This window comes from Mustelus asterias, chromosome 4 (genome assembly GCF_964213995.1).
Source record: "Mustelus asterias chromosome 4, sMusAst1.hap1.1, whole genome shotgun sequence".
NCBI classification, from domain to species: domain Eukaryota; kingdom Metazoa; phylum Chordata; class Chondrichthyes; order Carcharhiniformes; family Triakidae; genus Mustelus; species Mustelus asterias.
Window position 1 is genome coordinate 38,174,290 of NC_135804.1, and position 23,671 is coordinate 38,197,960.

Sequence of the window (23,671 nt, forward strand, 5' to 3'; positions counted from 1 at the left end):
TCCTTTGAGACACGCCTTAAAACCTACTTTTTTGATTAAGATCTTGGTCATCTGCCCTAACTAATATTGTTTTCTATAGCTCAGTGTGCAATCTTGTTTGATAACACTCCTGCAAAGCGCCTTGGGATGTTTTATTATATTAAAAGTGAAATGCAAATTGCGGTCTTTGTCAATTCCAGTAATGAGGTGGTAGATGCTCCTGGTCTCTGAACATTATTTAACAAAAGTCTTTTTTTCTGGGAATAATAAGAAAAAAAAATTACCCAGTTTCCTATTATCCTGGACACAGACTGTGATTTGATGCCATGCTTAGCACCATTGGCAAATCAGCAAAAGGCTATAAAACCATATTGTTTAAATGAAAATATATATTTTTTGCAGATCACTTACAACAAATACTGAAAAACTAACAAAACAAAAACGTTTAACTCCTTGTTTAGCACATTGCAATGAGACGGAGCAACAAAAAAGCCATTCCACATTGGTATTGCCATATAACACCGTGTTTTTTATGCTTTATTAAAGATGTGCATGCTATTAGATCAGATATGTTGTCAGAGCATTTATGTTCTGACAACACTCAACATTGGGCTGACAAGAATTATAAATAATGCAATGGTTCATGGGAGTTCAGGCCACCTCCTTCCCCTCTAGCAATGTGGAAATAATATAGTGGTAATATTTTATAAGGAAAGTGTGAACTTCAGGGAATATATTTTTTTAGACTTGGTTGCAGACATGTTCCATCTTCAAGGATTTAGGTACCAGAGGAAGGCAAAAACCAAAATACGAGAACAATATAATTGGGTTTTAGTTTAATCTATGAACTCTTAAGAGATAGTGGCTTTTTAAATTTCTCTAATTCTGCTTTATAATATCCAGCACAACAGGTGTATTACAAATGACACTGTGACAAAATATATTGTGACTGAAGAAATTGTGACTAACTTAAATGGACATTGGGAAAAGTACTTGAAAGAATTCGGGCTTATTCTTTGTACTACTGCTCTAGCAGGAGAAGTTAAACAAAAGAAGTCTCTTACTAAAAAGATAATGCATCATGGTAAAAAACTACAAAAAGTAAATAAAATCTTACTCAATGCAATGAATAATTACACATTAAACAGCAGAATGATCGAATTGTACAGAAAATAAAGTACCAATTTTAAAGCATTTAATTTATCTCAAGCACCTTTAGTTAAGTAACAATATGATTCATTTTATAGATCCAACTAACAAGATGTGTTAAAAAAGACAATTATCTAAATACATGCCGGGAATATTTGACAACTATGAGGGCTTGGTGTTCAAATATTTGTCACTAAAGCATTAATGGTGTAGGCTTACATATCTCTTAATAGTAGACAAGATACATTAAATGAATAAATTATGTATGCAGATAGATCTTTCCAGTGACCCCATAGTTTTAAAGCACAATCAGTGGAACTAAAAAAGTATGTATATTTTCTGTTGAAATAACCCAACTTTGCCTAATAATATTTCAGAAACATTTTGAATGAAACAATGCTTCGCTTGTACATTTTTGTATTGGTATTTTTCTTAAAGAATCTAAAATGCTCAGAGACACTTACGTTTCTTAGATGTACCTAATTTGCTATGATGAATTGTGTGCACGCTTCAGTGATCATAACTGCAGCTGAGACCTATTATATTTAATGATCTAGACTTTTTTTTTCTGAAAACACCCAGGCATGTATTGTTGTGTTAAAATGGAGAAGGCACTTCTGCTGTAAGGGCAAAAGAGAAGAAAATAAACTTCAGAAAATGCTAAGCTATGGCATATAGATATCATGACAAGTTTTATGCTGCATACTGTCTGGCATCTACACTCAAAAGAATCCAAGAGCAGAATGTTTGGAGCAGGAGCTGAACACTACAAAAATAAATGTAATTGTGAATAAAGCGTTTTCAAGAATACTCAACTTCACTTTTGTTGTAACATGAGTTGTTTTATATGTGAAGAGATTGTAACTAATTAGTGAAATGAAACTTTTGATGCTTTAGCCTAGCTTGTACTCCTCATAAAATCTGTGCATTGTCTGGCTTTCAAAACTCCAATTGTTCAGATTGTGAATGGGTTATGTAGGTCACTTCACGCAGTATTCTATTTATACGAGTAAGTAATTGCATTTTGGGTGACTGATTTCAACCTCTGAAAACATTTGGAAATTTTATTTTATTCCTTTTATTTACCTATCTAGGTGAGAGTTTCTGGGAAGCATCAGTTGATGGGATCAAGCATGTGTTGCTATGGTGTATCATTTGGTTGTAATGTCCTTGGAGCAGTAGAGTATGTCCAATTACAACACCATATTACAATACCAAGTCACACATAGTGGGATTTGCGCCTGTTGCATCTTTCAAAGTCAGGTCTGTTTAAAGCACAGCAGTGAGTTGCAGCCATGAATAGTGCCTGTCATCAGGAGCTCACAGTTTGGAGAAGGGACAGAGGAGGATGAGCAGACATCCAGTGCTACTGCAGAGGACGAGGCCAGTAGTTCAGATGTTCCCTGAGTGCATCTTGTTCTCCAACCCAGTATTTTGAATGCTGGTCAGAGTGATGGTTTCTCTGGGGTTTTCAGTCAGAGCCTAGTCCCTAGCCTCAGCTGCACAGTTGGAAAATTGAGAAAGCAGTAGTAATAGGGGATTCTATAATCAGGGGAACAGACAAACATTTCTGCAGCAGCAGATCTGAATCCAGGATGATCTGTTGCCTTGCTGGTTTCAAGGATGTTACGGACTGGCTGCAGACGAGGGGAAAATGTGGACAGCCAGAGGCCAGAATCCTTATCAATACCAATAAAGAGGGACAAAGTCCTGTAGGCATAGTTCAGGAGCCAAGTTTATTAAAGTTTATTGTTTAGTTTTATTAGTGTCACAAGTAGTGTCCCCGAGTTGCCACACTCCGGCGCCTATTCAGGCACATTGAGAGAGAATTTAGCATGGCCAATGCATCTAACCAGCACGTCTTTCGGATTGTGGGAGGAAACCGAAGCACCCGGAGGAAATCCACGCAGACACGGAGAGAACATGCAGACTCCGCACAGACAGTGGCCCAAGCTGGGAATTGAACCTGGGTCCCTGGCGCTGTCAGGCAGCAGTGTTAACCACAGTGCCACCAACTGTGCCACTGCCGCTAGGAAAGAGACTAGAAAGTAGCACCTGAAACAGTTACCTCTGGCTTACTCCCAGAGCTACATACTCATGAGCATAGAAATAGGAGGATAGAGTAGACCAATGCTTGGCTGGAGGGATGGTGCAGGAGACAGCTCTTTTGATTTCTCAGTTACTGGAACAGGTTTTATAGGCTGATGTGGCCTGTACAGGCTGGACTGGTTGCACCTAAACAGAACTAGAACCAATGTTCTCATGGAGCAGTCTGGTGTGTGCTGTTGAGGAGAGTTTAAAATTACTTACACAGGTATGGACAGCAAGATTAGAAAGGAAAAACAAAGTGCATGCAGGATTGGGAGAGACAGGTAGAATTACAATAAGAAACAGTAAGGTATTAGGTGGGGTTAGGCTAAAAGGGAATGCTAATACAGTTTACATCATTTACAATGCATGCGAGGTTTTCAGGAAAGACAGGGAAGGAAAAAAAGGATGGGAGGTGGCAGTATTGATTAAGGAGAATATTACAGAGCTGGAGTGAAAGGATGTTCTGGAGGGGTCAGGGGCAGAAACATTCGAGATGCCATTACACTATTTAGTATATCTTGTAGACCATCAAATAGTCAGAAAGATACAGAACTTCCAGCTGCCTTGGAAAAGCAGCCAGCATAATCAAGGACCCCGTGCACCCCAGACATACTCTCTTCCACCTTCTTCCATCGGGAAAAAGATACAAAAGTCTGAGATCATGTACCAACCGACTCAAGAACAGCTTCTTCCCTGCTGCCCATCAGACTTTTGAATGAACCTACCCCGCATTAAGTTGATCTTTCTCTGCACCCTAGCTATGACTGTAACACTACATTCTGCACTCTCCTTTCCTTCTCTATGTACGATATGGTTTGTCTGTATAGCGCGCAAGGAACAATACTGTTCACTGTATACTAATACATGTGACAATAAATCAAATCAAATTTATAAGGACATTTATAAGAGAAGCCAAATGCAAAGAATAATGATAATGGAGGACTTTAATAACCCGAATATAGACTGGTAGATAGTATAGATAGTAATAATGTAAAGGGCAGAGAGGCAGAAGAATTTCTGTATTGCATTCAGGAGAATTTTATTGATCAGCATGAAAGAATACATTGCTGGATCTGGGAAATGAGGTGGGTCAAGTGAATCGAGTATCTGTAGGGGGATATTTACGATCATGGTATCATAAGGAGTTTAGGGTATTTGAGGAAAAGGACAAGGAGCAATCTTGAGTAAAAGTATACAATTGAAGGAGGGTAAATTTCAGTGGGATGAGAGTGGATCTGGCCTAGGTAAACTAGGGTCAAAAACTGACAGGGCAGGCGCTGCTCATGGGGGGGAAATCACCAGTCAGAAAGCTCCCCCCCACCTATTGTGGAATCACTTCCATAGCAGAAATCACTCACTGCTCTTCTTTCCTTTTCTCTTTGTTTTGTTTTGAGCAACACAGGGGATAATTGTGCTGGGAACAGGATGGTTTTTAACTTGGATACACAAAGTCAGCATAGTTCTTAAAAATATATGCGCCATAACAAGTGTAAATGAATCCCACATCCCATTAGGATGATGCAAGAGCAAGATTCAAGGAATCATTGCAGGATAAATTCTACTCTGAAACCATCCCTCACACAACAGTTCAGAGGTATCAGGAAAAAGGAGTTTAGAAACAAGAAGTATATAGATAAATCCTATCTAATATTAAACACGATATAGTAACGCAATTTACTTTTCATAAATATTAACCAGTGTGTAAGACTTGGGTTCTTGTTTGGAATAATGTAAAATATCTGAACCAGCAAATTGTTTCAGTACCAATAAACAATAGTTGCAAGATATCCATTGGCTTCCTCCGTAAGCACATAAAGAGCTCCTGCTTCCAGAACCAATCTTTGAGAAAACCTAATGTCTTCAAAGAGCAAAAGTCTGATTCTTGCTTTAACTGATCATCTAAGCACAGAATGATCCTCTAAATAAGACCGCCTTTCATCTTTTCTAACAAGGGGAACTAACAATATTGGAAATTCTCCATCTCACATTGACTATTATTTTTAAAACAATAATACAAGCTGCATTTTTCTTTCCACACTGTCCTATTCCATTTAGAAGAACTGGCAAGATGTAGCCATAAACTTCTCCACAACAGCAATCAATGCAGTTCTTACTGAGCACACAAAATTGCATTATATCCTCTGTTAATCTATACACATCCCAAAAGACTATCATGACAACATGCTCCCTCATGACAACACACTCCATCTTGTAGCAAAACCGAGAACTCATGCAATTTTCCCAAAGACATGCAGACAAAATCTGAATGACCATTTTTGAACTCGGGCCTTCAGAATGGAAGCCGATTTTTTTTTTCTGTATAAGACATTAAACCGAGAGTCTTGTTGCCATGTAGATGAATATTAAGGAAAATTGAGTGCCATTTGAAGAAAAGAAAATTATTTCTCTGCATTCCTTATTTAACTAATCATCCCACTGAGGTTCTTTGGATCTTAGTAGAGATTTTTTTCAGCAATTAACTGTGAATGGGCAGTGATCTAAGCTCAATAATTTATTGTATGTGAAGTGCTTTGAATAATTTCTGTTACATGATGAGGGACTATGTAAGCATATATCTTTAATTCTCCACTACTCTTGGAGGCCTGAATGAACTACTCCTGTTCCTATCGGGCTATGTTGACTGACATGCCCATATAGATTAATTTCTTTTGTTTGTTACTTTAGGGGATATAAAAGCAATATCAAATGGAGTTTATCTGACAACTGTTCATCTGAATTATTCACTTTAAAACCTAGAAAATATCTAATTTACAAACAAATATTTGGTAGTCAGACCACTTGCATCATAGGCATACCATTGGATCTGGTAATGTGTAATGAGGCAGGTTTAATAAACAATTTCAGAGTTAAATATCCCCTAGGAAACAGTGACCATAATATGGTAGAATTTAGCATTCTGTTTGAGAGTGAGAAACCTGGGTCAGAAACAACAGTTAACCAACAATGGCAGATGTTTATGAAAATAGTTCACGACTCACAACAAGTATATAGGAAGAAAGATTCTAGAAAGGGCATAAGACATAGGAACAGGATTAGGCCACTCGGCTCTTCGAATCTGCTCTGCCATTCAATCATGGCTGATATTTTTCTCATCTCCATTCTCCTGCCTTTTCCCCATAACGCTTGATCCCGTTATTAATCAAGAACCTATCTATCTGTCTGAAAGACACTCAATGACCTGGCCTCCACAGCTTTCTGCGGCAAAGAGTTCCACAGATTCACCACTCTCTGGCTGAAGAAATTCCTCCTCATCTCTGTTTTAAAGGATCGTCCCTTTAGCCTGACATTGTGCCCTCTGGTTCTAGTTTTTCCTACTAGTGGAAACATCCTCTCCATGTCCACTCTATCCAGCCCTTGTAGTATCCTGTAAGTTTCAATAAGATCTCCCCTCATCCTTTTAAACTCCAACCAGTACAGACCCCAGAATCCTCAACCATTCCTCATACGACAAGCTCTTCAGTCCAGGGATCATTCTTGTAAAGCTCCTCTGGACCCTTTCCAAGGCCAGCACATCCTTCCTTAGGTACGGGACCCAAAACTGCTCACAATACTCAAAATGGGGTCTAGCCAGAGCCTTACATAGCCTCAGAAGTACCTCCCTGCTCTTGTATTCTAGCCCTCTCAACATGAATGCTAACATTGTATTTGCCTTCCTAACTGCTGACTGAACCTGCACGTTAACCTTTAGAGAATCTTGAACAATGACTCCCAAGTCCCTTTGTGTTTCTGATTTCCTAAGCATTTCCCTATTTAGAAAATAGTCTATGCCTCCATTCCTCCTTCCAAAGTGCATAACCTCACACTTTTCCACATTGTATTCCTTCTGCCACTTCTTTGCCACTCTCCTAACCTGTCCAAGTCCTTCTGCAGCCCCCTGCTTCTTCAATACTACCTGTCCCTCTACATATCTTTGTATCATCTGCAAACTTAGCAACAGTGCCTTCAGTTTCTTCTTTCAAATTGTTAATGTATATTGTGAAAAGTTGTGGTCCCAGCACTAATCCTGAGGCACACCACTAGTTACCAGCTGCCATCCTGAAAAAGGCCCCTTTATCCCCACTCTCTGCCTTCTGCTAGTCAGCCAATCCTCTATCCATGCCAGGATCTTACCCGTAACACTATGGGCTCTTAACTTATTTAACAGTCTCCTTTGCAGCATCTTTTCAAAAGCCTTTTAGAAATCTAAATAAATCACATCCACTGGTTCTCCTTTATCTAACTTCCTTGTTACCTCCTCAAAGAACTCTAACAGATCTGTCAGACATGACCTCCCCTTGACAAAGCCGTGCTGACTCAGTCCAATTTTATCATGCACTTCCAAGCACTCCCTGATCTCATCTTTAATAATGGACTCTAAAATCTTGCCAATAACCGAAGTCAGGCTAACCGGTCCATAATTCCCCATCTGCTGCCTCCCTCCCTTCTTAAACAGTGGCATTACATTCGCTACTTTCCAGTCCTCTGGGACCCTCCCTGCCTCCAGTGATTCCTGAAAGATCGCCACCAATGCCTCCACAATTTCCTCAGCTATCTCTTTTAGAACCCTGGGGTGTAGTCCATCAGGTCCAGGTGATTTATCCACCTGCAGACCTTTCAGTTTCCCCAGGCACTTTTCCTTAGGTGATGGATGATGCCAAGCCTCTGAGTGTTGTTGGAGCTGTGGCAGGATTCAAACCCGGGTCCCCAGAATAGTAGCTGAGTTTTCTGGATTAATACTCCAGTGATAATACCACTAGGCCATCGCTTCCTCAAATATATTAGCATGGAAAGGGGATTGTCTAACTAAAAGACAACACAGAGTTAGGATAAGAGGGGAATTTTCAGAAAGGCAACCTGTAATTAGTGGAATGCCATAGGGATCAGAGCTCGGGACACAATTATTTACAATATATATTAGTTACTTGGATGGGGGATGTGAATGTACTACTTCCAAGTTTGCGGTGACACAAGACAAGCAGTGAGGATGATACAAGCAGCCTACGGAGGGGTATAGACAGGTTAAGTGAGTGGGCAGAAGCTTTGCAGATGGAATATAATGTCGGAAAATATGAAGTTATACCCTTTGATAGGAAGAATAAAGGAACTGAATATGATTTAAACGGAGAAAGACATCAGAAAGCTGCAGCATAGAGAGATTTGGTGATCCTTGTGCATAAATCACAAAAAGCTAGCATGCAAGTTCAGTAGGCAATAGGGAAGCCAAATTGAATGTTAGCCTTTATTTTAAACAGAATGGAGCATAAAAATAGGGAAGTTGTGCTAAAACTAATCAAGGCACTAGTTAGACCATGTCTGGCATACTGTGAACAGTTTTGGTCCCTTTATCTAAGAAAAGATATATTGGCATTGGAGGCAGTGCAGAGAAGGTCAAATGGTCTACTTCTGCTCCTACATCTTAAGGTCTTATAGGCATTCAAGCAAACTTAGTGCTTTCATCTCATTTGCTTGATTGCAGCGTGGGGTGAAGTGGGACCTCATCGCTGACTGACTCTTTGTCCCGCTGGTTGCTTTTTTTTGCAGGGGATCCACCGGTGTGGTTTGGAGAGCCCGTGATGCAGCCACACTCTATTCTGAAAGGCAGGCTGTCCCTTTTCAAAGCAAATTGTACTGAATAATATTACTGGAATTTAAAACATGGAAAATGGAACACCAGGACAGAGCGCCCCAAGAGGATGAACGTGGCACTCGAAGCATGAGTGGTGGCGGTAAGGAGGAGGAGAACCTCAACGTCCACGCATTGGAAACAGGTGGCCGGGAAGATCAACTCCCAGATTCCGGACCTGAGGACCTTGGTAGCTAGTGCCACAAGTTCAATGATTTCATGTGGGTGATCAACATCAATAAATGTATCTTCACATTACATCTCCTACCCACCCCCCCAGTCACCAACTGTGCATGCTACTCAATGCACCACACCTCTATCACTCACACAGCACAACTTGCTGGTATTCAGGACTTGCTCCTATATGCAGATGCTCCACCTAACCTAGCTACAGATGCTGCCAGACTCACATCACCTCTTGCTGCCACCACATATCTCCAGTTATTTAGTGGTGTGCATATCACTCAAACAACACAGTGCGACACAATCACTGACATTCTTCCCACTCTCTTGCACGATGGCAAGGTGGGATTCAATAGAAGGAACCAGAGCAGAATCGGTTTTGGGGGGGGGCGGTGCAAGGACGTTTGCACCCCTTCAGCCATACGAAGACAATGGCTTGTAACATCATGGGGCTCTCTGTGATGGAACCCATAACATCTGGTGTCATTTAAAATATTGAGGATGATGCTATGTTCCTGCCTTATGCCTCTTTTCAACTTCCAACACACCCCCATTTTGCTATCTGGCATGGCGAACAAGCTGCTGATTGTGTGACCATGGATGTCTTGCTTCCCAACACCTGCATCCCCACCTTCTATTTCTGAGTTCCTGCTACCAGGCACCCAAAATGTGCCACCTGCCCAGCCACAGCAACCAAATGAGGGAGAGAGAAAGAAACAGTGCAGCATTCATAAGATCATAAGAAATAGGAGCAGGAATAAGCCATTTGGCCCAATGACTTATGAACTGTAGTCAAATGATGATTGGCCCATTCTACGCTAAAAATGTGGCCAACATCCCCCCACACACAATCATTGTATGTTTCAATCAATATTATAATGCAAATCTTTGTCAGAAAGATTTCAGCTCTCATTGTTCTAATTATCAATCCTCCTTGCAGTGTGATGTGTTCACGCAAGTGCAGGATCCACAATAATCAGTGCGTCAGCAGGAAGCCAGTGAACACAGAAGGGGAGAAAATCCTCTCTATGCTGATTGTTGTGAAGGACCATGACTTTAACTATTGTTAGTATCAATGCATTAATCAACCACCTCATTATACAGAAGATCTGAACTACTGCTACATTTAAAGTGCTGAAACTTTTGTTTTAAGTTCACTAAATGAGCCCTGTTATTTGCTGATTACTGTCACTCTTTTGCTAATTGAATTAGACAATTCAAGAGCTTTGGTATGCTGCTAGGGAAAAAATTATTTGTGCACTTGAGTCATGATTGGACTTTGCTTGTTCATTTGATTAACAGCAGACTATTAGAGCTGTTTTAAGAGGGTGAAGAGAGTTTAAAGTTAGTACTATTAAAAGTGACAGAGTGAGGTACAAGTTTAATCTGTGTGATTCAAAAATAATAAAATGCTGTCTCTGGGGATGCAGAGAGATCCAAATTGTGCTAGCACAGCTTGCTTTATTATGTGGCAAAGTAAGCCATCAAAGTAAAAATAAAGAAGACCATGCCAATTTAGGTTCCTGCTAATTCATTTCACCACTTATAAACAAACGGTTAGTTTAATTTTCTCTATATGGTCGTGAAGTGAGGTTAGTGCATGCTCTCAGTCTAATGTAAAACTGACTAACTAGCAATCAATCCCTGGTTCCCAATATGAGAACAGGACAAGTTTTTTTAATGGAACAACCATTTTGGATCGTTTGTAAAAAAGACACATGAATGGATGCTAGCTTTATCTCAATTTGAGTTCCTGATTAGAAGTAACCGTTCTCCATTGTGCTGCTCGAATTGTGCATGAAAAATCACTGGCCCTCCATGAAAGAAAAAGCATTGACCTCCAGCTGAATTAAATAGACAACCATGTAATATGCACTTCAAATAGGCATGCAATGACTTGTGCTGCTGCACATGAAAATATTAAATATCTAGTAAGTACATGGGTCATTTCAGAGGAACTAGTCTGAGGCCACAATTAAAGATTATGTTGGTCAAACAATTAGGATCTGAGTTTGACCGTTCAATGCTTTCAAAGGCTATTTTATTTTTCTTACAAGGTTGTCCATTTTTTGCAATCAATGGGGGGAATTTTCCTGTCCCGTCCACCACAGGAATTGTAACAGGAGGGGGGAGCAGACCATGCAAAAGGACCTCGGGCAGGATTTTCCAGTTTTGGGGTGAGCACAGCTGGAAAATACTGCCCAATGGGTATTTCTCTTTTTTTTTTACTAACATGTCAACAGTAGTATAATCACAAGCCCAAATATTGAATAAAATTTGTAAAAATGCACACATCCATTACATTTTGTTGTAAACCAAAATTTTGCTCCAGTGTAAAGCTTGTGGAGAAATTCATCATTCCTTCAATGCTGCTAACTCTAAATCTTGGAACTCACTGCCTAACAGCACTGTGGATGTACCTTCACCGCTTGAACTGTAGCAGTTCTCAAGGGTAGCCAGGGATGGACAATAAAAGCTGTCATGGATAGCAACATGCACATTCTGAGAATTAATAAAGAAAAACATAGCAATCATTGATTGATTAATAGTTCTATCATTAGAATGTGCACAATGGAAATAACATCCTGATAAAGCTTTGTGCAATTCTAGCTTTCCAAGACAATACAGATCCTGGTATGATTGCGTCTGAAACTTCAGACCTTCTCCCCGCGGCGTCAGTCCATCAACTGTGCCTGTACAGAAACTAAGCAACATTATTTTTTTTTAAACTGAAGCTTGACTGTTCTGACTAGTGCAAACAGGGCAGCTCAGCTAATCTTAGCGGAGCTGAGGAGGAGCATACTGGAGCTGCTCCAGTTATCAGAGCTAATGAGGTCATAGAAAATGTCTTCATTATATTGAATCAACCTGCATCAATGTGAACAATTACAATTGGCGGAGCCTCACCAAGGTGATGGATGTGATGTTTTCCAGTGTGATTTTCACCCTGCCCCACCATCCATCCCAAGTCCTTTATCTTGATTCGTTTTTTGAAGTCCTTAAGGGAACTATCATCTAGTTATGAATATTATACATGTAAATCTACAAACCTTTCCAAGAAATTGCTGTGACCAAGAAACAATTGAATTAGGCACATAATAAGATAAGGGCTGCACAGAAAGTAAATACAGAAAACAGCATCAAAATCTAGAGTTCCCACAAGTTAGATAAAATGCAATGTTATTAAGTACTAATTGATTAGAGTAGCAACTTAGCAAACAAGTGTTACCACGGGGTTAAGCAAGTCAACAATAAATTGTATCGTTCCTTTTTGGGCAAGTTACAATACCCAAGTGACAGGTTTTCAGTAGCTTGGAGCACTGACAAATAATTTATATTTCATATTAATCAAATAGAATTAAAAGTTAAAATATGCACGAGTCTATTTATTCTCTGCCTTGCTTAACTATTAAATAATCAGATGCACCGCATTCTGGAGGGTACCTGAAGTTCAGTTTGAAAGAAGAATTTCTGTGGGCATTGCGAACAGTCGTAAATCTTATCTTCTTGCCCATGTACTGCGAAGATATGCTGCTGCAGTTTGTTTGCCTGCACGAAGACTGAAAATAATTGAAAGTGATCAGAAGTGCATCTGCTGCAGAACTTGGCTGCCATTCCCAGCTGTACGTCTATTACTATCACACTGAGCCAAATCCCCCACAGACCTAGTGATATTTATCAATAAATCATTTTTTTGTTTCACTAAATTTAATCCACTATGTAGACGATATTAATAATTTAACATTTCAAGACAAGCGTTTCACTTATTTATAACATCTTGTATACCGGGCCTCTATCTAATTTGCACACATGAAGATGCCTTTTTGGGAAGGTAATTATTGGTCTATATACAGGCTTGGATTATCAGAAATAAACTTGCCATCTTCTTGTGAGAGCAGTGTTCCTTATTCCCTTCCACACAACATAGTTTTAAGTATTGATACATACCAACAAGTGAGAAAACAAAGACCCAATCTTTTATCTTTCCATTTTTAAGTGATTTGTGTTTAAGGGATGCTGGTACGAGGAAATTAGAAACAAACATTACCTGTTTATATCCTATCAAGCTCTCACAAGTCCATGCATACATCAATGGCAAATGACCAGGGGCACATCATAACATTGCAACTTCAGGGTGTGCAGTGAATTTTAGAATGTTGTACTGGCATTTATTTGTTATGCTGAGGCTGATAGGTTACTCCATGGTCAGACTGTCAATTTGATAAGTCTCAGTGGGGCTGCGTAGTTGAAGTAACGAGAAGTCCAACTGCTGTATGTTAAAATGTATAACCTGAGTTTACACCAGTAGGGGTGTAAAGTCAACAGGAAAATCAATTAGTATATTAGGCAGTCACATCTCCTATTGAGTAACATGACTTTGGTCTAATGCTCTACTTTACCAAAGTTTCTAAATTATTCTGAAAATGAACTAAACATACAATGGAATATTGTGTAATCAATAGAGAAGTCCCACATTGCTAACTTAAAGCCAGTTGCCCATATCTTTCTTTCAAAATCAGGTAATGTGACTAGTCGTAACAGCAGAGGAGACATGACATTGAACTTCCTTGCACTTGGTTATTGAATTGAGTTTTATATAGATCTACAACAGTAAAGATAATGAGCCAAGTTTTGCCAAAGCTTGTCTGAGTTTACTAAGATGGGCAATAACATCGTCAGGTGGGGCAATTTATACAAGAAATCTTCAGAGGCAAACTGGAAAACTTAAGTGGATCCACGGGTAGATTGTGCTGAATGCAAAAGCAGGCCAGTTTGGTTGGAATCTGTGTTGTAATGTTTTAATTTGAAACTATGGAACTACTGTCTGAAGTGAGCAGACACTAAATTAGCCCACAATCCTTTTTAATTGGTTGGAGCACCTAACACTTTTTTGTCCACTAAGACAGAAAAAGGAAGACAATTAAGCACTGCAGAAATCTAAAACCACAAAGGTGGCTCAGCATAGCTCAAGACAGATAATTTCACTCATGGAATAGCATTAGTTCCACTGTGGCCTTAAAAGGACATGGTTCTCATATGAAATCAGGAAGACTGACAATCCCAATTAGAAATGATTACCCATTTTGTAAGAAGGGAGTAAATCTGCATTCCACAAAATTAATGAGGAATTTAATAGTTCCAGGGAGAGAGTCAAACATTTTAATTTTTCCTAAAGTCAGAATCAGATTAATATCATTGTGTGAGAGAATTACATCACACCTTTGGGGACAGCAATGCCTATTGCTGATGCTTGTAACATTTAATAAAAACAAAACAACAGGCCAAGATGTATTTGATTTGATTTATTATTGTCACATGTACTAGTAGACAGTAAAAAGTACTGTTTCTTGCGCATTATACAGACAAAGCATACCGTACATAGGGAAGGAAAGGAGAGAGTGCTGAACGTAGTGCTACAGTCATAGCTGGGGTGTAGAGAAAGATCAATTTAACGCGAGGTAGGTCCATTCAAAAGTCTGACGGCAGCAGGGAAGAAGCAGTTTTTGAGTCGGTTGGTACATGTCCTCAAACTTTTGTATCTTTTTCCTGACAGAAGATGGTGGAAGAGAGCTTGTCCACGGTGAGTGGGGTCCTTGATTATGCTGGCTGCTTTTTTGAGGTAGCAGGAACTGTAGACAGCATCAATGGATGGGAGGCTGGTTTGAATGATAGACTGGGCTTCATTCACGACCCTTTGTAGTTTATTGTGGTCTTGGACAGAGCAGGAGCCACACCAAGCTGTGATACAACCAGAAAGACTGCTTTCTATGGTGCATCTGTAGAAGTTCGTGAGAGTTGTAGCGGACATGCCAAATTTTCTTAGTCTCCTGAGAAAGTAGAGGCATTGATGGGCTTTCTTAACTATAGCATCGCCATGAAGGGACCAGGACAAGTTGTTGATGAGCTGCGCACGTAAAAACTTGAAGCTCTCAACTCATTCGTTCCCATTGATGTAGGCATGCCCTCCACTATGCTTCCTGAAGTGGATGACTATCTCCTTCATTATGTTGACATTGAGGGAGAGATCATTGTCGTCACACCAGTTCACCAGATTCTCTATCCTGTACTGTATCTCACCATTGTTTGAGATCCAACCCATAATGGTGGTGTCATCGGCAAACTTGAAAATAGAGTTGGAGGGGAATTTGGCAATACAGTCAGAGATATACAAGGAGCATAGTTAGGGGCTGAGGACACAGCCTCGCAGAGCACCATGTGGAGGATGATCATGGAGGAGGTGTTGTTGCCTATCCTTACTGACTCAGGTCTGTGGGTTAGGAAGTCTAGGATCCAGTTGCAGAGGGAGGAGCCAAGCCCCAGGACACGAAGTTTGGAAATGAGTCACGTAGGAATAATGGTGTTAAAGGCTGAGCTGTAGTCTATGAATAGGAGCCTGACATAAGTGTCTTTGTTATCCAGGTGTTCCAGGGTTGAGTGTAGGGGCCAGTGAGATGGCGTCTACTGTGGACCTGTTGCGGCGATAGGCGAACTGTAGGGGGTCCAGGCAACCTGGGAGGCAGGAATTGATTTGTGCCATGACTAACCATGACAAAAGGGCAGCACGGTGGCACAGTAGTTAGCACTGCCTCACAGCGCCAGCGACCCGGGTTTGATTCTCTGCTCGAGTCACTGTGTGTGTGGAATTTGCACGTTCTCCCAGTGTCTGCGTGGGCTTCCTCCAGGTGGTCCGGTTTTCTCCCACAGTCTGAAAGATGTAAGTTTGACGTCGGTGGTGGGCAAGTTATTGGAAGGTGTGATAAGGGATAGGATCTACAAATATTTGGATAGACAGGGACTTATTAGGGAGAGTCAACATGGCTTTGTGCGTGGTAGGTCATGTTTGACCAATCTATTAAGAGTTTTTCGAGGAGGTTACCAGGAAAGTGGAAGACGGGAAGGCGGTGGATGTTGTCTACCTGGATTTCAGCAAGGCCTTTGACAAGGTCCCTCATGGGAGGTTAGTTAGGAAAGTTCAGTCGCTAGGTATACATGGGGAGGTAGTAAATTGGATAAGACACTGGCTCAATGGAAGAAGCCAGAGAGTGGTTGTGGAGGATTGCTTCTCTGAGTGGAGGCCTGTGACTAGTGGTGTGCCGCAGGGATCGGTGTTGGGTCCATTGTTGTTTGTCATCTATATCAATGATCTGGATGATAATGTAGTAAATTGGATCAGCAAGTTTGCTGATGATACAAAGATTGGAGGTGTAGTGGACAGTGAGGAAGGTTTTCAAAGCTTGCAGAGGGATTTGGACCAACTAGAAAAATGGGCTGAAAAATGGCAAATGGAATTTAACGCAGACAAGTGTGAGATATTGCACTTTGGAAGGACAAACCAAAGAAGAACGTACAGGGTAAATGGTAGGACTCTGAAGAGTGCAGTTGAACAGAGGGATCTGGGAATACAGGTACAGAATTCCCTAAAAGTGACGTCACAGGTGGATAGGGTCGTAAAGAGTGCCTTTGGTACATTGGCCTTTATAAATCGGAGTATCGAGTATAAAAGTTGGAGTGTTATGGTAAGGTTATATAAGGCATTGGTGAGGCCGAATTTGGAGTATTGTGTCCAGTTTTGGTCACCTAGTTACAGGAAGGATGTAAATAAGATTGAAAGAGTGCAGAGAAGGTTCACAAGGATGTTGCCGGGACTTGAGAAGCTGAGTTACAGAGAGAGATTGAATAGGTTGGGACTTTATTCCCTGGAGCGTAGAAGATTGAGGGGAGATTTGATAGAGGTGTATAAGATTTTGATGGGTATAGATAGAGTGAATGCAAGCAGGCTTTTTCCGCTGAGGCTAGGGGAGAAAAAAACCAGAGGGCATGGGTTAAGGGTGAAAGGAGAAAAGTTTAAAGGGAATATTAGGGGGGGCTTCTTCACGCAGAGTGGTGGGAGTGTGGAATGAGCTGCCGGATAAAGTGGTAAATGCGGGGTCACTTTTAACATTTAAGAAAAACTTGGACGGGTTCATGGATGAGAGGGGTGTGGAGGGATATGGTCCAAGTGCAGGTCAGTGGGACTAGGCAAAAAATGGTTCGACACAGACAAGAAGGGCCAAAAGGCCTGTTTCTGAGCTGTAATTTTCTATGGTTCTATGGTTCTATGTGCTGGTAAGGTACATTGACCCAAACAGGCGCCGAAGTAAGGGGAATTTCACAGTAACTTCATTGCAGTGTTAATGTTAGCCTTACTTGTGACTAATAAATAAACTTTAAAAACCTTTCAAAGCTCTTCATAATGATGAATGTCAGAGCCACCGGACGATAGTCATTAAGGCACACTGCCTGGCTTTTCTTTGGTACCGGGATGATGGTTGTCTTCTTGAGGCAGATTAGTGTAAAGAGAGGTTGAAGATGTCTGCGAAAACCCCGTCCAGCTGCTCCGCGCAGGACCTGAGTGCTCGTCCGGGCACCCCATCCGGGCCAGTTGCTTTCCGTGGGTTGACTTTTGAGAAAGCTGCTCTGACATCTGCAATGGTGACCTCGGATACAGATTCGTCTGAGGCTTCCGGAATGGAGGGTGTGCTCTTGCTCAAAACGGGCCTAGAATGTGTTGAGCTCATCGGGGAGGGGTGCATTGGAGATGGCGATTTTACCTGCCTTCATCTTGCAGCCTGTTATGTCTTGCAGACCTTGCCATTGTCGGCGGGAATCCATGTGGCTAGCCTGGAATTCTAGCTTGGTCTGGTACTGGCCTTTGGGCATATTTGATGGATCTCCGTAGATCATAGAATCCCTACAGTGCAGAAGGAGGTCATTTGGCCCATCGGGTCTGCACCGACCACAATCCCACCCAGGTCCAATACCCGTAACCCCATATATTTACCCTGCTAATCTCCCTGACACTAGGGTCAATTTAGCATGGCCAATCAAACTAACTCTCATATTTTTGGACTGTGGGAGGAAACCGGGACACCCAGAGGAAACCCACACAGTGACCCGAGGCCGGAATTGAACCTGGGTCCTTGGCGCTGTGAGGCAGCAGTGCTAACCACTGCGTCACCATGCCGCCCATATTCTATCAATGTATTACAGAGAGCATCAGATATTTTAAAAATTTTGAGGTTGAGAAAAGCACTTTATACTGATATACAGTAACAAAGCTAGGGTATACAAGCCCTAAGCTTAAAAAGAAACATGTTATGGACCATGTATTCAATGCAACTCCAGGTATAGGTGCATAATGATCATACAAATAATCTTGAGTCTCAACCTGACTACACATGAACTGAATCAGAGCCTCAATCATAATTTATAGCCTGAAATCATAAGAATTTGTGTGTGCTTTAATATGCAGGCTGAATCAAAGAGGCGGTATGAAATACTGCAATCAATTACAAATATTTCTGTCACATACTAATACAGTCAGTGGACTGAAATTGGACCATATCTCGAATAAACTCTGGCTGAAGTTGCTCACTACTGTACTTTTAAAACTTTAAACTGCCTATCTATGGTCCTTCATCCAGCCTGACACTCCTGTAGCTGTCTATTTATTCAACCATTGTCTCATCTGCGTCTTTAATGTCCACATCCTCTTCCCTTGCTCTTCAGGTGCCCTGCCTTGAAAGGGTATTGGTGACCATAGATCTCTGCATTGGCCCATGGTTATGCCTGGCAAGATACGTCAGTGGTTTTGCCACTATCTTCCATAAATGGCTGACCAGGAAACTCTCCGGCTCTTACTGCTTGCTATTGGTGTATTGGCAGGATTTACACGTTGACAGTCAACCAATTTGGCCAAGTTATGAATGCACCTCCCGTGGCCATCAAATCCAGGGAGCTTCTGGCTCAGATTACCCACTGTGCCACAAGACCGTCACATTATCCTGAGTAAAATCTTGACACTCTCCCATTCTGGTTGTTCACCCTGGTATGATCACAGATTTATTTCTTCAAGTCCAAAGGATGTGTCTATCTGGTCCACAATTGGTTAGCTATCGATCATCTCATTTGATTGGATCCATCAAATGCTCTTGGCCTCACTCTCTTCTACAAAAACAATCAAATTCTCCAGAATCAAATCAGAGATTAAATAGAAATCCCAGATTCACTTCTCCACCATCTGTATCCCTCCACCATCAGCTATGATAACCAGCATAAAGAGCTCATGGACCTCTTGGTCACAAAGATCAATACAACCCAGTCAGCTATTGCTGCTGCTTTCCTGCTTCTGCACCGTCAAAACTCCCTCAGGTCCTCTATATCCCAGCCTCGAACAAAGTAAACTTGAGGAACAGGACTCCATCTTTCAATCAGGCATTTTACAGCCTTGCCAACTCGAGTCGAGCAATTTCATTCCATAACCTCTGACCTCATTTTTTTCTATTGGCGTTTTGTTGTTATTTTTGGACAGCAGCTGTTGGTGATGATTCAGCTTTCCCATTTACACAGTCTCGAGGCCCATCTTTTGTTTTTTCACTTGCCCCATTACCATCACATTTTGCCTTGCACCATTAGAACTTCTGCCATTTTCCACCTTAGCACTTCATTACTAATTTCCAATCCCGAAGAAGTTCCGTACACAAGAATGGGATATAATCAATGTGAAATTTCAGTTTTAAAGTTTAAAGTTTATTTATTAGTGTCACAAGTAGGCTTACATTAACACTGCAATGAAGTTACTGTGAAAATCCCCTAGTCGCCACACTCCGGCGCCTGTTCGGGTACACTGAGGGAGAATTTAGCATGGCCAATGCACCAAATCAGCACATGTTTTGGACTGTGGGAGGAAACTGGAGCACCCGGAGGAAACCCATGCAGACACGGGGAGAACGTGCAGCCTCCGCACAGTGACCCAAGCCGGGAATCGAACCTGGGTCCCTGGTGTTGTGAGGCAGCAATGCTAGCCACTGTGCCACCGTGCAGGTAAAATGCATTGATATTTGCCAATCTATATTACCAAAAGCAGGACTAGAAGCAAATGATGGGATATTTATTTATATCAATCTCAGCCCAACAACCACTGATGTCACTGCCATGAAAGATCACCAGCGGTATAGCTGAAAGTCGAGTATTAACCTCAAGCAGGGCAAATTTCTCCCATTTATTTTGCAGCAGTTACTCTTAACTTAAAATGCTTGCAGATTTAAACTCAATTTATTGAATGTTTGCATTTAAAGCTAATAGTTTCCTATCCAACAACAGTGAGCAAGATTGAAATAAATTCTATTGTATGCATCTTACCTGTAAAGCAAACTGGGCATTTAAAAGTACCTCCCATTCCTTCAAAGCTGTGTTCAATCAGGTGGCACAGTAGCTTTGCTGGCGAGTCAAACATCTGATTACACAGTTTGCACTCATGATTGATGCCTTCCTCTGTAAAAGATCAAACAACACAACTGTTAGTTAAAGAAAAATACAGGGTGGGGGTATGCAGTGATGCTGTTTGAAATGTGTATTTGAAAGCTAACAATCTAACCCAAGTACTGAATATGATCGTGATAGGTGACGATAAAAAATGTCGACATTGTTCCAAACCATTCCAGCTCTAATTTGTTACTGCAAACTATTAACTTTTGTACAGTCAACTCCAAGGGTGCATGATGATGCATTTATCTCCTCAATCATCAGCGTTTGTGTTTGACAATATTTACAATGCATCTGCTAGCGTTCTGAAGATTTAAACAACAATAAAACACTGAAAACACAAATCAACATTTGTCTGACCTCAAAACTGCGACAGTCGTACTATTATTTTTTACAAAATTCCTGGATTTGGGATCCTTCTGGCAGCTGAAGATGAGCATTTGGAGCTGACAGATTTATTACATCCTATCAGATTTGATGACAGCAGATTAGGACCCTGCTGATTCTTGGTAACAGCCTGTCACCAAATCAGGATTAGTTGCACTGACCACAGATGTTTTTGATTGGATAAACCTAACACCTTTCCCACTGTGCTTTTAGAAGCAGTGAGGCTAAAGCTAAATGTACCAGTTTTACAGCACTAAGTGTTAATATTTGCTTTCTTTAACAGTTAGACAATGCGCATAGGCTACAGTAAATTATTACGTTATCATTCAATTAGGGGCGAGTTACTTGGGCTGGTTACATTTCTGAGCCAATCAGGCAACCCCTGCATGGCTGACCAGCACTACAACAATAGACTATTCAGGAAATAATGAACCCAACAGATACTTTAGAAAGAAATATTAATAGGAAATATTAATAGTGAATTCCCCCAAGTCTACCTCTTCCCCTTTTTCTTCAGATGGCAACAATAAATGGGTTGGAATCTTACTGCCTCTCTGGTGGCAGGTTAGGAGGCAACAGTGCCCTTAAATACCAGGGCTCTCTGGTGCAGTCTTACTGTTGAAGAAGTTTTTCACTGATGGGAAGAGTGGCGACTCAGCACCCTGCCAACTAGACAGTAAAGGGCTGAATAGGGGCCATTTCCCTGGTATCTTGTTAGGGCGGAGATGACAGAGCTGGTGGTTAATGGCGCATGGAGGGGAGCGTCAGCAGCAAAGGCCATCACTAAAGAGGGTTTCCTTCCAATTGTCAGGTCCAGCCTGCTTGGCCCTGTCAAAAAATTAACTATCACCTCTGTGAGTGTGCCTCAAAATAGAGAGGGCCACACAATTCCCTTGCAGCCTCAGCAGCAGCCATCTCTCTCTGCACAGCCGAGGCTGCAGAGTTGTCAGCCCTCTGACTGGGCCAGCAGGGTGGAAGGCCTGGTAGCCTTTTTCAATTGGCTGCCTCATCCACCTGCTGACTCAATTGCTTCCTTCTGACAGCATCATGGCGGAGGTCCCACCTCCCGCCCAAGCATGCTGGCTATCTGAAAACGTCTCTGATGTCAGGACTTCCCACTCCTTCTGAGAAGGTCCTGCTCATGGTGTACAAAGGTAGCCCTCATGTACTCTGCCTAAAGAATGAGTGTGCGTATACTGTGTTTTTTCTTGTATGAGTGAGATGTGCAAGGGTATGTTGTGTGCGTGTACTGTATGGGATTTGGGAATGTTGCCTATGTGGGGGGGTGTGTATGTAAATATGGGGTGTGCCTGTATGTGGGGGGATGTGAATGTGTGTGGGGGGAGGGGAGGTGCAAATGTGAATGCGGGTGTGTATACAGGTTGGGCATGTTTTTGGCAGTGTTTGGCAATACAATTGTGTTTTTTGTTGAGGTTTCAGTCGTTTTCTAAGAGTATGGGCATGTATATGTGGATGAGTGCAGGTGTGTGTTCCTGAGGGGAAGTGTTGAGTTTGCATTTCCTCCCCGTGTTTACATGGGTTTACTCTGGACACTCCTGTTTCCTCCCACAGTCCAAAGATGTGTAGGTTAGGTGGATTAACCATGGTAAATGTATGGGGGGCGGGGATAGGGCGGAGGGGAGGGCCTGGGTGTTTTGCTCTTTCAGAAAGTCAGTGCAGGTTTGATGAGTCAAATGGTCTCCTTCTGCACTGTAGGGATTTAATGGTTCTATAGTATGTGTGTGGGTGTAGGGAAGGAGGAGTGTCTGTGAGGGTGGGAGGCTTAGGTTTTGGGAGGGCAACAAGGAAAGTTACACAACTGAAGGTAAAGTCGTTCCAGGATAGCACCTTTGATGAAATTGTCCTTTAAATTCTGGCGATGGTGGGGAAAACATGGGGGAATTTTCTACACACCCTCCTCACGCCAATAGAGCCAGGCATTTCTGCCCATTCAGGTCAGGTCAGCATAGCAAACTGTGGCTCAAGGCAAGTTCTGCTCAACATCCTGGCAGGTATGATGCATCTGCTGTAACCACGTAACATATGATGGGAGTTACATCTTTTGGCATGGGCAGATGTGGGTTCCACTTTATCACACTCGTGCCGACAGAACAGGAAAACCTTAGGGCCTGAACTAGCTTAAGTAGTGTTCGAGAGTAAGAGCTCTCAACATTCTCCTTCTGAGGCCTCCCTTCTGTGTTAGAAAAATTCCACAGACCCATCAGTAATTTTTCTGTCCAAAAATAAGTAATACAAATATACATGTAATTCTTATTTTCATTTTACTTATTTATGCTGGTGCTGAGCAACAATTTTCAAATCTCACGCCTACATGTAAACCTGGAGTCTTGTGGCATCTTCCTCAAATACAATGCATTCTTTAAACAATCTTCAATTGTGCAATAACATGAAGTAGCATTTCCTGATCTTGCTATAACTTTCACTGATTAGATAGATTAAATTCTTTCCTGTGTCCTGAACTGAGTTGCCCCTCACACCTGTCACTAGGAGGGAGAAGTGGATTTAGGGAAGTGGCAAGGTGACTGATACACTCAGAGCCAGTCCCTTCAGCTTCCTCACTCTAACATTACCAATGTGTACAATTTGAACAGCATTGTACTCTCTGTAACTAAAATATTGAAATCTTTGTAATGTCCTCATTACTGAATTGAAACATCTCAGAGTGCATCTTGATCTCTGGAGAAAATGTGAATATCATTGCACTTTTCTGTTATGACAATTTGAAATGTTTCGTAATGCTTCTTTTAGATATTTTTTGAATAAAGTAGATTTTTGCAAAGAGTGTCTCCATCTGGACAACATCACCTGTTGTTGGGGGGTCGTCAACTCAGTGAAAGACGCTCTTTAGTCTGCCCGAAACTTGTTGGTCTTCCAGTACAAAGGGTTGTCCCTGATCAATTATTGCAGACTGGCACATTCCAAAGCTACGTGCTG

The 23,671-nt window shown here is 41.5% G+C and overlaps 1 protein-coding gene across 4 annotated transcripts in view; it reads right to left on the reverse strand.

Annotated features, from left to right (window-relative positions):
• Nucleotides 1–23,671, reverse strand: part of znf423 (zinc finger protein 423) — a 372,637-nt gene that overhangs the window by 21,865 nt on the left and 327,101 nt on the right. For all 4 annotated transcript variants that reach the window (XM_078210855.1, XM_078210854.1, XM_078210853.1 and 1 more), the window contains 2 exons: nucleotides 20,207–20,338; nucleotides 12,470–12,585 (listed from right to left, as the gene is read on the reverse strand). In XM_078210855.1, coding sequence (XP_078066981.1) covers nucleotides 12,470–12,585; nucleotides 20,207–20,338 — 248 coding nt within the window. The remainder of the gene's footprint in view (nucleotides 1–12,469; nucleotides 12,586–20,206; nucleotides 20,339–23,671) is intronic.